The 17,906-nt window shown below is 46.8% G+C and overlaps 1 protein-coding gene across 1 annotated transcript; it reads left to right on the top strand.

Moving 5' to 3' along the window:
* Positions 1 to 251: 251 nt before the first annotated feature.
* On the top strand, positions 252 to 16,464 carry tmc5 (transmembrane channel like 5; the record flags this gene model as incomplete). The annotated part of the gene is made up of 20 exons (XM_084465360.1): positions 252 to 325; positions 1,683 to 1,909; positions 2,506 to 2,580; positions 5,743 to 5,853; positions 6,312 to 6,414; positions 6,873 to 6,954; positions 7,779 to 8,039; positions 9,286 to 9,428; positions 9,914 to 10,058; positions 10,466 to 10,618; positions 11,260 to 11,426; positions 12,295 to 12,370; positions 12,457 to 12,554; positions 12,834 to 12,929; positions 13,041 to 13,116; positions 13,938 to 14,071; positions 14,779 to 14,952; positions 15,278 to 15,356; positions 15,508 to 15,600; positions 15,925 to 16,464. 20 exons carry the CDS (start codon positions 252 to 254, stop codon positions 16,462 to 16,464), a joined length of 2,907 nt encoding a protein of 968 aa, XP_084321486.1.
* Positions 16,465 to 17,906: the final 1,442 nt, after the last annotated feature.

The following is a 17,906-nucleotide window of genomic DNA, read 5'->3' as shown; positions in this document are numbered from 1 at the left end:
GTTTAAATTATTAGAGCTATCTCATGACTGGACATGACCGTGAAGACTACAGCTATTCAGCTTCCATGATCCTATTCTCTGCCTGGCCGTAATTATATTACGTTCTGCTTAGAGCAACAAACTTCTACTGTAGTGTGGATGGTTGGAGAGGAGCTGGAGATAACTGAGGTGAAGTAGCTTCCAGATCCAGATCTACAGAGGAACACTTCAGAAGACAGAGGAGCGACACGGCTGCAGCCAGGACAGACATCATGAGCCACTACAGCGATGGGTCCTTCTACAACCCGGCCTACCACGACAGCGAGACCCTGGAGCTGGACAGAAGGTAGGCGGACATCTTCTGACTGACGACTGTTGAGGGACTGAGGGTAATGAGGCAGGAGTAGGTACATTAATGGTCTGTGTTGTGGTCTCACCTGCGGGCTGAGAGATTGAATTGAAACAGTTGATTTGAAATAGTTGAATTCAAACAGTTGAATTCAAACTGTTGAATGGAAACAGTTGAATTCAAACTGTTTGAATTCAACCATTTAAATTCAACAGTTTGAATTAAACAATTTGAATTTCACATAGTTGAATTCAAACTGTTGAATTGAAATGGTTGAATTGAATTGAAACAGTTGAATTGAAACAGTTGGATGGAAGCAGTTGAATTGAGACATTTGAATTGCAAGTAACAAAATTGGGGAAAAACAACAAAGAATGATTTTAGCAGAAATCAAATCGTTTATTGTTTTTAATCATTATCTAAAAGAGAATTCTCAGGAAAAACAAAATATAATTTCCCAAAAGTCATCAAAACAACAGTTCTCACCATTCACAGTTGTTAATATCAGACAATATCTCAGTCTTATCATAAGACATTTGTTGACACACTTTAAGTAGGGGCCTTTCTCCTACCTAAAACGTAGATAGATAACAAATGTATAAATCCCCCGGAGGGGAAATTCCTTTGTTACAACAGCCCAGCAGCCGTGGAAAACACAGGATAAGATACAATACAATAAAAATACAAAGTATTAATGAAAACAAAAATGGACACTAAAGTAAATGCTAAAGCAAAGACAAACAGAACAAACACAGCAAACAGAACAGACGGTATAAACATTCTGAATTATAAATTATAAGTGTAAAGGCTAAAGTGTAAATTGTATATTATAAAACGGGTGGCTAACTGTTGTATAATGAGTGTATACACACAGCTATGATGCCCATTCAGTTTACGGAGTTCCGTATCACTCCGCGCCTAACTTGAACTGTTGTTTATTTATATATAAAAGCAATAGCATAGTTCACTGAAACAGTGTGTTGCATAGCAACCGCCGTGCACTTTGCAGGCAGGCAGGAGGGACTACATTTTTGTATGAATTTGTTAAAAAAAAGTGTCTATGACTTTCATTTCGCCATACTTACGTAACCGTTTTAGATCACTTCAGTCAGTGAAATGTGCTCATTATATGTGCTCCGCATATAAGAGCACATTCCACAGCCTGTTGTGATCTATTGCTTAATTTTAAAGTACCAGTACTTCACTGTATATTAAAGTGTATAAATGCAAATGTCATTGTAAACAAGGAGAAGTGGCCCAGTGATCAGGTATATACTGTGTATATATATATATATATATATATATATATATTGATTATGATGATGAGTGGAACCCCACCCCACAGACCCTCCAGGAAGCCCCGACACAGCAACCCCTACGCCCTGGACCAGCCCCCCCCCTGGCAGGCCGCGAGGGCCTCAGCGGTCTCCACGGTGACGGGCCCCATGGCCCACGCGGACCCCGGCTCCAGGACTGACCTCTGGGAGGGCCGGGTGGAGCAGGGCCCAAGGGCCCTGGGAGCCCTTCCCCTGGGGCCCCGGGCGTCACACCACCAGGACCCCCCATGGCAGCAATTGCCCCGTAAGAAGGAACCTTCGCTCCTCACCGCTGTGGAGTTATTATCAGCTGCTTTCATCCTCAACCTGGGGCGGCATGTGGCTCAGGAGGTACAGCGGGTTGGCTGGTAACCTGAAGGTCGCTAGTTCGATCCCCGGCTCCTCCTAGCTGAGTGTCGAGGTGTCCCTGAGTGAGACGCCTCACCCTCACTGCTCCTGACGAGCTGGCTGTCGCCCTGCGTGGCTGACTCCGTCGTCGGTGTGTGAATGTGTGCATGAATGGGTGAATGTGAGGCAATATTGTAAAGCATTTTGAGTGGCCACTGGTTAGAAAAGCACTGTATGAATGCAGTCCAGTCCATTTAAACCACCAGTAGTCAAGGAGCAAGTATCGGGTTATAGACTGCTTACCAGACACACATCGAACCTGGTTCCTTTTAGCTGGGAGTCGAACACCCTAGCCATTATCTTTTGTTTAACAATGGCCATGAGGCCAGGATGCAAACTGTATGTAAAAGGTGTTCCTTTATGCAGCAGTAGTCATGGCCCTGAGTGTCACTACGTAACATTTGTGTTGACGTGTACACATGAACAAAGCATATCTCCTCCCCCCCGCTCCAGACTACAGCTCGGTCCAGATCGATAGGTCCTTCCACGATACCGCCGGTCGGTCCCAGTTCACATCCACCTTCTCAGGTACTGCTCTAAGCTTTTATGTTTGGCTGCTCTTCAACCATCACACTGTCTGTCTTTCTTTCTTTTTGTGGTCTGTGTCTGAAGTGTTGCTATGACAGAAGTGCAAACACACACCCACACACACACACAGACGCACACACATAGACACACACACACACACACACGCCATCATCATCTGTTGTAAAAAAAAATATATTATACACATTATAATTGGTTACATAAATGTAACCTTAGACTTTGGGTTATAAAAGATAGTTTGGTTTAAAGGAGCAATTTGATTTGTAAACTTCAATACATGCTTAAGTAAAGGGGTCATCAAGGAAATACTTTCCTTTTCAAACAGAAATGTTTTAGTGGTACAAGAAAGATGGACATAATAAACATAACAACATAACAAAATAACAAAACCATTATTAGTTTACTAGTGAATCTTATCGCTGAAGTGACTAACATCTTAATGTCATGTGAGATTAAGAAAATACTACTTGAGTTAAGGGTTCCTCAGGCCTGTGTAACTATCTTTAAGTTAATGGTTCCTTAGCACTTTGTATCTTTAAGTTAAGGGTTCCTTGGGCCTCTGTAACTATCTTTAAGTTAATGGTTCCTATCTTTAAGTTAATGGTTCCTTGGGCCTGTGTAACTATTTTTAAGTTAATGGTTCCTTAGGACTTTGTATCTTTAATTTAAGGGTTCCTTGGGCCTGTGTTACTATCTTTGGGCCCTAGTTAGACGGTCTAAAACGCAGACGTCAAGGCGCAAAGTCAAAGTACTTTGTGGGCAGTTCTACAGCGCTGTTGCTATTGTGACGGTGGGATGAATGAGCTATGCGCCCGGCGCAAATCTAAAATGGGTTGGGCTGAAACCTGTAGGTGTGTTTTGGGCGTAACGTGCAATAAACCAATGAGAGTTCCACCTGCCATCCCCTTTAAGACCCAGCGCATTTGACTTGGTGAGGTGATAGTTTGACAGCGCGTTTGCAGTCTCCGCTGAGATAAATGCATGACCACATGAATTTCAAACTTCAAATGGCTCAGTTTATGGCCAAATAATAGGCATAATTCACACATGGAATAGCGTTTTCTTCTCCAACTTCAGAAACACTGATTCATCATGTAAATTGCTGCAAAGACAACTTAAAACATATATGATATGCGGACGTGGTCCTCGATGGCCGCAACTGTGGGTCTATTTAATGATATGCGGCAATACATTAACAAACATTGTTTGTTACCAGTATTGTATAGATTATCGTTATCGACTTGTGTTCATAATATGCATGTGTCCCCCCATTAATATACATCGCCATGGACTGTATTATGCGTTATGTGTTTAGTTTGCGTGTGTTTAAACAGATGGGTGCACACACACACACGCGCACCAAGCATCACCCGCATTCATTCATTCTTTTAAACACTTGCGGTAAAACTATGTTTTCTCACGATCAAATACTCATCAATCCTAAAAGTAATGGGCTTGTACACAATGTCTGTGTCCAAAACATATGTGTTTGCGGTACGGTGTTTGCAGATGCATTGATTTAAAAGTACAACTTACCGCTGTATCAGCTGTTCTTTCCCAAATCACAGTGGCGGAGCCAGAGGGGTGGCCGGGGTGGCACTGGCCACCCCTGGAACCCGATTGGCCACCCCAGGTGCCACCCCTCCCGCGTTCGAACCCCCCCCCTCGACAATCGCGATCGCCCTCCGTTGACAATCGCGTCCGCACCCACCCCCTGTTGACAATCGCGTCCGCACCCCCCCCCCCCCCCCCCCCCGTCGACAATCGCGTTCGCCCCCCCCCCGGTCAACAATTCAATATGGACCCCCCTATAAAAGCCTCAGCCACCCTCTTGCCACCCCTTGAAAAAAAGTCTGGCTCCGCCACTGCATTTAACCAACCATTTACCCTAAAATTACATTTTGTTTTGGAAGCCTGGAATATAGTTTGCTCGAATGTATTATTGTTATTATTATTATTATTTTAATGCATGCCATAGCCTACTATACTTCATTCATGTTCATTCATGCAGCCCTATTGTTTCCACAATCATTAAATAATAGTTAATAGTTAGCATGTTTGTGCTGTGTATAGCCTACGTGTGTGTAAGCGTAGGCTATGTGGTAGTTCCGACCTGCCATGGCACATCAAAATAGCAACAACAACTGCGCCGTCCGCCAGAGACCAGGTATTTTTCGGTCAGTGGCGCAATTGCATTGGCGCATTTTTTAGATCACTAAAATAGCACCAAGTATCATTTGCGCCGGAACACGCCCCTGCTTTTCGCCGACACGCCTCTCCAGGCGCAAGTGTAGTGGCGCCTGGTTGCTGCGGGGGAAAATCAGCTTTGCGCCGGGTGCAAACTAGCAACGACACATGCGTCGGTGTAGAAAGTCAATTGCGCCGGGCGCAAGATAGGGCCCTTTAAGTTAATGGTTCCTTGGACCTGTGTAACTATCTTTAAGTTAATGGTTCCTTGGGCCTGTGTAACTATTTTTAAGTTAATGGTTCCTTAGGACTTTGTATATTTAAGTTAAGGGTGCCTTGGGCCTGTGTAACTATCTTTAAGTTAATGGTTCCTTGTGTAACTATCTTTAAGTTAATGGTTCCACTGGCCTGTGAATCTTTAAGTTAATGGTTCCTTGTGTAACTATCTTTAAGTTAATGGTTCCTTGGGCCTGTGTAACTATCTTTAAGTTAATGGTTCCTTGGGCCTGTGTAACTATCTTCAAGTTAATGGTTCCTTGGGCCTGTGTTACTATCTTTAAGTTAATGGTTCCACTGGCCTGTGTATCTTTAAGTTAATGGTTCCTTGTGTAACTATCTTTAAGTTAATGGTTCCTCAGGACTTGGTATCTTTAAGTTAAGGGTTCATTGGGCCTCTGTAACTATATTTAAGTTAATGGTTCCTTGTGTAACTATCTTTGAGTTAAGGGTTCCTTGTGTAACTATCTTTGAGTTAAGGGTTCCTTGTGTAACTATCTTTAAGTTAAGGGTTCCTTGTGTAACTAGCTTTAAGTTAAGGGTTCCTTGTGTAACTATCTTTGAGTTAAGTGTTCTTTGGGCCTGTGTAACTATCTTTTAGTTCATGGTTCTTCGGGCCTGTGTATCTTTGAGTTAAGGGTTCCTTGGTGTGTAACTGTGTGTGTTCTTGTGTGTGAACAGCCAACATGACGATGCGGTTAAGGGGAATGAGGAGGATGAGTGTGTTTCCAGACGGAGACCCCTCCCACCTGTCAATCACAGAGGGCGCCATCAGGAACGAACTGGAGTACGGTAAGAGCGGTGAACACCGTAACTCACTCAGTGTTAGTCCATCATATGAGGCTTAGGAGGTAGAGCGGGTCGGCTGGTCACCGGAAGGTTGCTAGTTCGATCCCCAGCTCCTCCTCCTAGCGGATTGTCGAGGTGTCCCTGAGTGAGACGCCTCACCCTGACTGCTCCTGACGAGCTGGCTGTCACCCTGAGTGGTTGACTCTGCCGTCGGTGCCGTCGGTGTGTGAATGTGTGCGTGAATGGGTGAATGTGAGGCAGTGTTGTGAAGCACTTTGAGTGGCCACTGGTTAGAACAGCGCTGTATACATGCAGTCCGTTTGTGCTATAAATGTGTGTTCTGTCTTGAGTTAGCCGTTCTCCACCAGCCTGTTCTCATATGCAGCGGCGGAAACAAAGGAATTAAAAACCCAGGCAGGATGAAAGCTTTGTTTGTTTGTTTGTGGTTTCCAATGCAACAGAGGAGCAGAACTTGGTGAAAGAGCTTATGGCCTGCTCCACAAAGGAGCGCATTCAGGGCATCAGGAACCTCCCCATGAGCTACCAAGAGAAGAAACACATCAGGTGGGTTGACACTCGGGCTCCTGGTATGTGGCCGCAGTTAATGATTACCACAGAGAGCAGTAAAACTACACGAGTAAGGATTTCAATGACCTCGAGAGATCAGTTACACCAAAATACACGAGATGTAACGCACGCAAGCACACACACACAGACACTTATTCACCCACACACCCATTTCACATTCACACACACACACACAGACAGACAGACAGACAGACAGACAGACATGAATTCACCCACAGAGAGACACACATTTCCTCACACACACCCACGCACAAACACACACACACACAATGTGCAAATAATTTCAACATGTTCCCTAACCCTAACCCTATCAGCTGCGGGATCCGAGAATGCGCTGATGGTTGACCACCGCTGATGGTTTGCCACCGCTGGTATAAAAATATATGGGGCCTGTAATCTGTGGAGATAACATCTCCTGTCCTCATCTCCTCCAGGAACAGAGTGCTGGCCTCCAAGTCGTCCAAGAAGTCTCGCCAGCTGTCCTGCCTTGCAGACTGCTCTGAGACCGTGTCGTTGGTGAGGAGCTTCTCTCTGTACACCAACCTCATTCCCTTTAATCTCTGAAAACCTTTTACAAACATGGCTCAATGTGACACAGTAAACAGAGTAAGATCAGTATTGTCATAATAGTATTTGCCTCTAAATGATATCCAACTCTATAAGGGCCTATACGTTTATTCACCATGAGGGTATACACACAGCTATGACACCCGTTCAGTTTACATAGTTCAGTATCACTCCACGCCTAACTTGAACTGTTGTTTATTTATATATAAAAGCAATAGCATAGTTCACTGAAGCCTAAAGATATGTTGATTGCTGGAGAGGGTGGAAATGTTGTATACCAATAGGCACACGGTGAGTGAACTCGATAGTAGGCTAAATTGCCGGTGAACCAAGCTACCGTCTCTAGCCTAGCCTTCTCTTTGAAGGACGCTACAGTGTGTTGCATAGCAACCGCCGTACACTTTGCAGGCAGTCAGGAGGGACTACTTTATTTTATTCGTTAAAAAAAAAGCTTTTCCGACTTTCTCTTTTTTTCAAAATTGAGGGTGTCTATGACTTTCCGCGCGTCGGGACGGACAACACCCCTTAACTGTGGTATAATGAAAACATACCACAGCCTGTCGTGATCTATTGCTTAATTATACTACAGTTAAATGGTGAATGGTCTGCATTTATACAGCGCTTCTCTAACCAGTGGCCACTCAAAGCGCTTTACAAAACTACCTAACAAGTCAACCCGCTCTACCCAATGAGCCACATGCCGCCCTGAGTTACATACCTAGATTTCAAAAGACTAGCATTCATCGGTTCTGAACGACCGAATGTCCCTCCAGTCTTTCCGCAGGTGTGGGTCCAGCGTGGCGGCAGCGAGGCAGACCCTGGACCTGTGGCAGGGCACCATGAAGGAGGTGGGGGGCCGCTTTGGCTCCAGCGTCCTCTCATACTTCCTGTTCCTCAAATCTCTGCTCCTGCTCAACATCTTCTCCTTTGTCATCAACTTTGGGTTCATCACCGTCCCCATGCTGGCCTACGACCACCTGCCCCATGTCCCCTCCAACGTGACCTTCAGAGGCCTGGAGCTGCTCACTGGAGCGGTGAGTGGAGCCTCGACCACAGCCTCTGACCACAGCCTCTACCTCAGCCTCTACCACTAACACAGCCTCTACCACAGCCTCTGACCACAGCCTCTACCACATCCTCTCTGACCACAGCCTCTACCTCAGCCTCTACCACTAACACAGCCTCTACCACAGCCTCCCTCACAGCCTCTACCACAGCCGCTACCACAGCCTCTACAACAGCACCACAGCCTCTACCACAGCCTGCAACACAGCCTCTACCACAGCCTCTACCACAGCCTCTACCACACCCACTACCACATCCTCTACCACAGCCTCTACCACAGCCTCTACCACAGCCTCTACCACATCCTCTACCACAGCCTCTACCACAGCCTCCAACACAGCCTCTACCACAGCCTCTACCACAGCCTCTACCACACCCACTACCACATCCTCTACCACAGCCTCTACCACAGCCTCTACCACAGCCTCTACCACATCCTCTACCACAGCCTCTACCACAGCCTCCAACACAGCCACTACCACAGCCTCTACCACATCCTCTACCACAGCCTCTACCACAGCCTCCAACACAGCCACTACCACAGCCTCTACCAAAGCCTCTATCACAGCCTATACCATAGCCTTTAAGACAGCCTCTACCATAGCCTCTACCACAGCCTCTCTCACAGCCTCTACTACTACCACAGCCTCTCTCACAGCCTCTACCACTACCACAGCCTCTACCACAGCCTCTACCGCAGCCTCTACCACATCCTCTACCACAGCCTCTACCACAGCCTCCCTCACATCCTCCCTCACAGCCTCTACCACAGCCTCTACCACAGCCTCTACCACACCCACTACCACATCCTCTACCACAGCCTCTACCACAGCCGCTACCACAGCCTCTACAACAGCACTACATTCTCCACCACAGCCTCTACATCAGCCTCTACCACACCCACTACCACATCCTCTGCCACAGCCTCGACCACAGCCTCCAACACAGCCACTACCACAGCCTCTACCAAAGCCTCTATCACAGCCTATACCATAGCCTTTAAGACAGCCTCTACCACAGCCTCTACCAAAGCCTCTATCACAGCCTATACCATAGCCTTTAAGACAGCCTCTACCACAGCCTCTACCACAGCCTCTCTCACAGCCTCTACCACTAACACAGCCTCTCCCACAGCCTCTACTTCAGAGAACGCAGTACCGAAGTTGAGGGATGGTGAGTGGAGGTAATGCTGACTGTGGTGCTTTGCTTCCCCAGGGCTACTTTAACTACACGGTCCTGTACTACGGGGGCTACAGTCCGGACTCCTTGATGGGCCTGCTGCGATACAACATCCAGCTGGCCTACTTCTTCACCATCGCTGCCTACATGGTGCTGTGTGGAGCGGCCATCATCTACAGGTCAGTCAACCCTAGATAACAACCTTAACCCTAACCTTAACCTTAACCCCTTAACCTTAACCCTAACCCTAAGACTTTATTGACAGCCATAATCATAACCATAACCTTAACCTTAACCTTAACCTTAACCCAAAACCATAAAAATGAATCCAATTACTGTCCTGTACTATCTGCTGTGATGACCTAATTTCCTGTCTGAGATAAGTACCTCATGTATCTTGCATCTTAACCCTTAACCCTCACCTCGCCCTTAACAGTCACTCTGACCTTACTCTTAACTATAAAACCCTTACCCTGAAACCCTAACCATTCCCATAACCGTCACCCCTGACCTTACTCTTAACCATAAAACTCTTACCTCTCCCTTAACCCTCATCATGCTGAAATCCCCTGTCGTGTGGTTAATGCAGATTCCAACCCTTCCCTCGCGTCTCTGGCGGCCATATCACTTGTAGTCTTTTCCCCTGTGCTTGTGTGTCCCGCAGCATGGCCAGCTCGTTCAAGATGAACTACGTCCTGTCCGGCCCGGTGGGCGGCGGCTCCTGGCAGCTGCTCTGTAGCTGGGACTTCAGCATGACCAATGAGAGGGCGGTGAGGCAGCGGAAGAACAACCTCCGCATCCAGCTCAAGGTAACCATGATGACCTGTTACGGGACCACGCCAGGGTTAACCTTGAGGAGGAGTTGAGACCAGGAAGTTAAGACCAGGAAGTGGTCCTTTTGTTCCAGGAAATTATCTGGGAATATCTTTTATATAGTACTGATGGTAAATGGTAAATAGATTGAATTGTATAGCGCTTTTCTAACCTGTGGCCACGCAAGGAGAGGAGCAGTTAGGGTGAGGTGTTTTGCTCAGGGACACCTCGAGCTAGGAGGAGCTGGGGATCGAACCAGGAACCTACCAGCCGGCCCCAACTACCATTGACCCTGAGTGACTTTTGATATGAATCATTGCACTCATGTTAACCTTTTTTTCACTGCGTCTTTCGTCTCATCATTGCGCCTAGTTTTCACCATGTGGTTCCTTCACCCCTGCAGGAGAGTCTGTCAGAGAGGAGCCAGGGGACGGGCCTGACCTCAGCGGAGAAGATGAGGCAATTTGGCATCCATCTTGGAGCCTGGTTCATCTCCACCAGCCTGGCGTTCGGGTGCGGGACGGGAATCTTCTTCCTCAGCCAGTACGAACAGCAGGTGATTCAGCTCACTGAGGTGGAGACGCACGACTCAACATGGAAACCACTTGTATCATACAGGGGAGATGACCTAGTGACTGTTAGTGCTTGGCACTTGGTTCTATGGACATCCTTACTGTACCGACAGCGATATATTGTTGTTTCTCTTTCTTCTGACAAATGGACTTATTGTAAGTCGCTTTGGATAAAAGCGTCTGCTCAACGCCCTCAATGTAAGTGTTTATGTAAATTAAACGGAGAAGGCCTAAAGGACGTTTACACTGCGATGTCAGATACCACCTAACGCCGCCACCTTGGAAGCAAATAAGCATTGGATTGTTCGTTATTGTGTGGGTGGTAAGGTTTTTTAATCATTAATCGTGAAATTAGTCGTCATTATGGGAATACATTGTTGTGTTCATTGTTGTGTTAGAAAAAATCTATCATCAACAATCAATACAAATGCTACTTAGGGAAACAGGAATCTTGATTGCTTCTGTTAAGCAGTAAACTTCCCTGTGTGACCGTCGACTTACTGTAAGCTATGCGTCATGCCCTTTACCGCTCACACATATATACACTGATAAGATTTCCCTGCGTCACTCTGGTCATAAAACTCACCTTCTCCCGGCCCTCATCTCAATCTGTCATCTCGTGCAGCAAACGACTGACACGGAGGACTGGTCTCTGGGCCACGAGGCCGAGACGCTGCTGGTGCCCTTCGTGGTGTCACTCATCAACCTGGTGGTGCCTCTCTTCTACTCACTCTTCAACAAGTTTGAGCTGTACTCCAGCCAGCGGAGGCAGATCTACGCTCTGATCCTCAGGTGGGACTGAGTGCTCAGCGCTGATCCCAGAACTGTTTGTGTGTGTGCAGGGTCAGGCATTGAGGAAGGAGATCTGATGTAAAGTAGAGTTGTTCCGATACCGATACCAGTATCGGTAATTCCTCCGATACTGCCTAAAATACAAAGTGAGCAAATACGGAGGTGGAAAGACTGGGAAATGTGTCATCTCCAACCTACGTGCGTTAGAGCTACCAAGTCGGAAAAACATGGATGCTCACGCTTTACTACTAGAATGAAAAATGTATTATTATAATTATAGATTATAAATGTAAATGATCTAGTTCTGAAACAATAAATGTGTAGACAGTAAGTGAACCGACTATACATTGCCGTCATTGTAAGAGAAGCCTTCAATAAGAACAAGTGCTATAAGCAGGTACAATGCTAGATGCTGTATCGGTATCGATACTCAAGTTCAGGAATCGGAATCGGTATCTGGAAGGAAAAAACGGTATCGGAACATCTCTAATGTGAATCAGGTTCAATTGGGTTTGCTTTATTCAGTAGACTATTACGTGAACCATGAAGACCTTAACTTATCATAACCTCATAATAGAGCAGAGTTTGACCGGTAGAAAAGCCTTTTAATCTTAAAAGTCTGATTGGCTGGGGTTTGTAAAATGATAATCCATGTCTTGTTATTATACCATAACTGTTATTATCGTTATTAAGTACGAAAATGGTAGGAATTAGAATGTACTACCATGTCATTAAGATTAAGTGATTGAAAAATCAGAAAATACTATTACAAATAGATTTATCTCATCATCTCATTCAATATATACAAATACCTTGGATAAATAAATATTATATATATATATATATATCTTTATTTTGTTACCTCCAGAAATGTGATCCTCAAGATGTCCATCCTGGGCATTCTCTGCTACTTCTGGGTCAACGAAGTGGCCAACAAGTTCTCAGTACGTTTCCACCAGTTTGAATTCCCAACATATGTTCGAGTGGACCCTAGCGAGGCGCGGTGGGTCATGTGTGGTCTGTGTTTCAGTGCTGGGAGTCTATGGTGGGCCAGGCTCTCTACCGCCTCGTCGTCTTTGACTTCTTCTTCATGATGTTGGGTTCCTTCTTCGGGGAGTTTCTGAGCAAGTACGTTTCATGGTTGAAATTCACAAAGTGTGAATGATGCTTGGTCGGGCGACCTAGCTGAGTGTCGAGGTGTCTCTGAGTGAATGTGTGTATGAATGGGTAAATGTGTGCATGAATGTGTGAATGTTTGTATGAATGGGTGAATGTGAGGCAATATTTTATAGTGCTTTAAGTGGCCACTGGTTGGAAAAACGCGGTATTAATGCAGTTCATCTACCATCTAGTCTCTATCCTCACCCGTAGACTGAGAGTGAGCTGATGTAAGTGATTTTATTACAGTGTGATCGGCACTCGATGGATCCCAGGCCTCGGGGTTCCAGAGTTTGACGTAGCAAGGAACGTTCTGGATTTAATCTACTCTCAGACGCTTGCTTGGTAAGATAAAAAGATTAAAACATAACAACACAAACCAAACTAAACACAAATCCTAACCTAATTGATACCATGTTTAAGTTAAATAACCGTGGTTATGTTTTTTCCTGTCAGGATTGGAATCTACTTTTCTCCTCTGCTGCCCGTCATCCAGATCTTCAAGTTCCTAGTCTTGTTTTACCTGAAGAAGGTAGGCTGGGTGTCTGGACGAGGGTAAGAGGAGCCTGCTCCTATCCTCCCATTATCAGATACAGGGGCATCGGTGACCATCTCTCACCACAGCGTGTTACACTGCCGCCCAGATGAATTAGTAATGGATCAAATCCTTTCATTACTCGGCTGTATCACCTACCAACCTCCTGCCAACCTGTCTGTCTGTCCGCCTACCCACCAGCCTAACTAACTACCTACCTGTCTGTCTGCCTACACACTTGTCTGTCTGCCTACCTACCTGTCTGTCTGTCTGCCTACAAACCGGTCTGTCTGCCTACCTGTCTGTTTGCCTGCCTACCAACCGGTCTGTCCGGTCAGGCAGACACACGCCAACCTGTCTGTCTGCCTACCTACCTGTCTGTCTGTCTGCTTACCTACCTGTCTGTCTGTCTGCCTACAGGTCTGTCTGTCTGTCTGTCTGTTTGTCTGCTTACCTTCCTGCCTACCTACCGCTCCTTACCTGTCCTGTTAACTACCTAACTGCCCACCGACCACCTCTAACCTGTTTCCTAGTTCTGTGTGTAACATATTAATTAACCCAGTGTTATAATAATATCAGTGAGTTCTCTCTGTGCTCTACAGGTTGAGTTATATCTGTGTTGAGTTCTATCTGTGCTCTACAGGTCAGCCTGAGTTGTATCTGTGCTCTACAGGTTGAGTTGTATCTGTGCTCTACAGGTCAGCCTGAGTTCTCTCTGTGCTCTACAGGTCAGCCTGAGTTGTATCTGTGCTCTACAGGTCAGCCTGAGTTCTCTCTGTGCTCTACAGGTCAGCCTGAGTTTTATCTGTGCTCTACAGGTCAGCCTGATCCAGAACTGCCAGCCCCCTCGGCGGGTGGGCCGGGCGGCTCAGATGAAGACCATCTTCATCGCGCTCCTCTTCTTCCCCTGCTTCGTGGGCTCGTTGTCCCTGGTGGCGTACACCTCCTGGAGGTACTGGAGGGGGTCATGAGGGTCAGAGGTCAGGGGTCAGGCTGTCCCTGGTGGCGTACACCTCCTGGAGGTACTGGAGGGGGTCATGAGGGTCAGAGGTCAGGGGTCAGGCTGTCCCTGGTGGCGTACACCACCTGGAGGTACTGGAGGGGGTCATGAGGGTCAGAGGTCAGGGGTCAGGCTGTCCCTGGTGGCGTACACCTCCTGGAGGTACTGGAGGGGGTCATGAGGGTCAGAGGTCAGGGGTCAGGCTGTCCCTGGTGGCGTACACCACCTGGAGGTACTGGAGGGGGTCAAGAGGGTCAGGAGCTCAGCCTGCTGACGCACTCACCATACTCCTTGTGGAGACGCAGGTTCGATTCCCTCCTGTGGTTTCAGCTGCATCATTTGATTCCTGAGCATTTCTTTATCCACAGCAGAAAAAAACATCCACAGCAGTCTGGGGCAGAGGAAGTGTCTTAAGACAGGGGCTGACGTACGTTCAGTATGATAGGGCTTAGATCCAATCTGATTTTGGTTCTCTTGTCTCTGAAAAGTGCTGCAAACTCTTCGCATTTCGATGTTGAGTTGATGTTTACGACAGGTCTTTCCTGTCGTAAACATTAATGTCAGACTAGGCCTATCTTTACATCTCCCCTGTTTTGGATCGTTCTCATGTGACTGCCGCCTCACATCCTGCTGTGTGTGTTCTTTGTTCTGATTGGCAGCCTGACCCCGTCGCCGCACTGCGGTCCGTTCCAGGGCCTGAACAATACCTTCAGTGTGGTGGGGGTCTGGATGACCGACCTGGAGGGGATTCCTGCCGCCGAGTGGGCGGTCTGGGTCTACTACAACGTGGTCCGCAGCGAGATCTTCTACTTCCTGGTCACCATCATCATCCTGTGAGTCTGAGAACGTCCTGACACTGCTGGCACTCAGTTAGTGTGTTTACTTTGAGTATGTATTGGGCAAACAGAGAGTTTCAGAGGCAGTATGTTGTGCATACAGAACATACACTTATAGATACTATAAACTATTGTAATCAGAATTAGAATGTATTTAAAATTGAATACCTTTGTAAAAAATTATAATCTGGGTTTTATAATAAAGCACACGCGATTGCACCCACTGTTTGAATCTGTGTGTATGTGTTTTGTAGAGGATTTGGTGAATCATTTATTTATTTTAGATGAATGAACTTATAAATCTGTCTGCCGTCTGTTCTAGGTTCATCACGTTCGTCTTCTGGCAAGTCACCCAAGGTCGAAAGTTACTCATTCTGCTACTGAGGCAGCAAATTGTTAATGTGAGTGTGATTCTCACAGTTACGAGTAACCACAAGTCTGTGGTTGTTCATATACTGATCTCTAATACTTCATCACTTGAACATGCAAGTTTCAGCGTTTTCTACCCATTTATCGTTCTGCCTTCGCCCTCCTCCCTCCGTTCTTCACTAGGAAGGAAAAGACAAGACCTTCCTGCTTGACAAACTTCAGACTCTTCAGAAATCTCATCCCACTCAGCATTCAAAGTCCAAGATCCAAAAACAGGTCGGTCTCTCCTGAGTCTGTTTAAGAGCATTTCCTACCTAAAGCCCATGCCTCAGCATGATAAATGTAATGGCAAGAGCTCAGGAGGAAGACCGGTTGGCTGGTAACCAGAAGGTTGCTAGTTCCATCCCTGGCTCATCCTAGCCAGGGATCGGGGATCGGACGACGAGCTGGCCGTTGCCCTGCATGGCTGACTCCGCCGTTGGTGTGTGAATGTTTGTATGGATGGTTGTAAGTCGCTCTGGATAAAAGCGTCAGCAAAATCCCCTTAATGTAAAAATATAAAATTAACCCGGCCGCAAACAAACCCCTCCCTCTCCTCAGCAGCCCAAGCGGCGTTCTGGAGGCTCCTCCACGGGTGCGAGGTCCAACTCCAACGCCATGGTGCAGGCCTTCCTGGCGGTTGAGCGAGGCAGCAGAGGGAACTACCCTCGCGACCTCCCCGTGCCCTCCGACCTCTCCACCAGCTTCCAGAGGATCCCCCTCGCGTCGGACCGCCAGTCGTCCTCCGACGCCCTGGCGCTGACCGTGAGGGCGGGGCAGTGGGAGGAGGTAAACCACCCCTGGACCCCATCCTCCTCAGACCGGCAGGTCCACCAGCCCTGGACCCCGTCCTCAGCAGACCCGCTGGTCAGGGTGATGCGGGCCAGACCGGACCACCACGACGGACCGCCGGACCCCCTGGAGGACGGGTCCTCCTCCACGTCCGGGATCATGATGCAGGTGATGGAGGCCAGGAGGAGGGCGGAGGGGGGCGGGGGTCTGAGGGCCACAGAGAGCTCAGGACCCGGCTCCTCTAGTGCGCTGATCCAGGCCATGTTGGCCCGACAGCAGGCCCAGAACGAGTACGACGATGGCTACTAGAGTATCAGAGTGCCATTCCAACCATACCAGCGATGGTAACTAGACTATCAGGGCTCTATACCAACCGTACCAGCAATGGGCTCCATACCAACCGTACCAGCAATGGGCTCCATACCAACCGTACCAGCAATGGGTACTAAACTATCCGGGCTCCATACCAACTATAGGAGAAAAGGCTGAATGGGGAAGATGGGAGATATGCAGAATTTATGCAGTACTGTTTACATCTCACCTTGCAATATAGTTTATAGTTATAGTTAATTAGTTAATTCATGTATTATATTGATCTATAAGAACACATTTCTTTGAAGTTACTCAATTCTGTTTGTGAGCGAAGAACAATTTTGATAAATCTCTTCTTCCATTTATTTACCTAAATGGAGTCACTTTTTATATGAAACTCATTAATGACTTAATCCAATTCATGACCTATTTCTCTCGAAATGAAGGCATGTGCCTTTGAAGGATGGGATTAATGTTTCCCTAATTAGTCATGTTTTTTAGTGGAATGATAACAAATGTTTTCACTGTACATGGTTTCCAATTAAAAAGAAAACAACATTCCCAATGTCCTTCATTGTCCCTCAAACTGAACTCCTAAATGCCTGTTACTCCTGTACACTCCAAGTGGTTTGGAAGTGAGTCGTGCCATCTGAGGTTTTATGTATCTTCCTTAAAACGCTTAAGTTAAATGACCAAACAGATGTAAATGGAGTGAGGCCTAATGGCTGTGACCGTAATACTGATGTATTATAATAACACTTGCTGTCCTTGCGTCACCACAGTGAATGCATAGCAAGCCTTTCTCAGTACCACACTGCCCTCTGCAGGACAACACAAGCACAACAATACGGTTGCTGGTTCCCAAGCTTGTATGGTTGAGAATGATCACTCAGTGATCACTGTATCCACAGTATGAAAAGTATGCAGAACAATAGATCATATTTTCTGACTATAAAAACAAGGGTACAATTGTATTCATGATTGCTAATACGTCGTCAATCGCCCACGTTTGTCTTTGTAAATATGACGCGTGCAGGCACGGTACAGACAGCAAACAGTTGAGGTTTATTAAACAGATTACAAATACTATTTACACCCTCCTTTGATGAGTCATAAGATGAGGGGTCTCATTTAAGTGCAGTGCATCTAAAACTGTGTTTTCTAAAGCGTGTAAGGCTTACGGCGTCGATATACACAGAAAGATTTGAGAGTATGTGTGTGAGATGTGTTCGTCTTGACGGTGATCCCTTCAAACAGTTCCAGCCCTACATTCGGCCTCACAAAGACCCTGTCCACTGTCTCTCCACATGGTACTTGTAGTTCTTTTGCCCATTCAATGACTACAAATCAGTCTCTGCAGCAGTTGGTGTCCAGCTTCAGAGGGAGGGGGGGGGCGGAGGCGGTGGGGGCTGAACCAGAGTCGCTAATGGCTTCAGAAA

This window comes from Micromesistius poutassou (genome assembly GCF_964030765.1).
Source record: "Micromesistius poutassou genome assembly, chromosome: 3".
Taxonomy (NCBI): Eukaryota; Metazoa; Chordata; class Actinopteri; order Gadiformes; family Gadidae; genus Micromesistius; species Micromesistius poutassou.
This window is presented reverse-complemented; position numbering and strand designations above follow the sequence as displayed.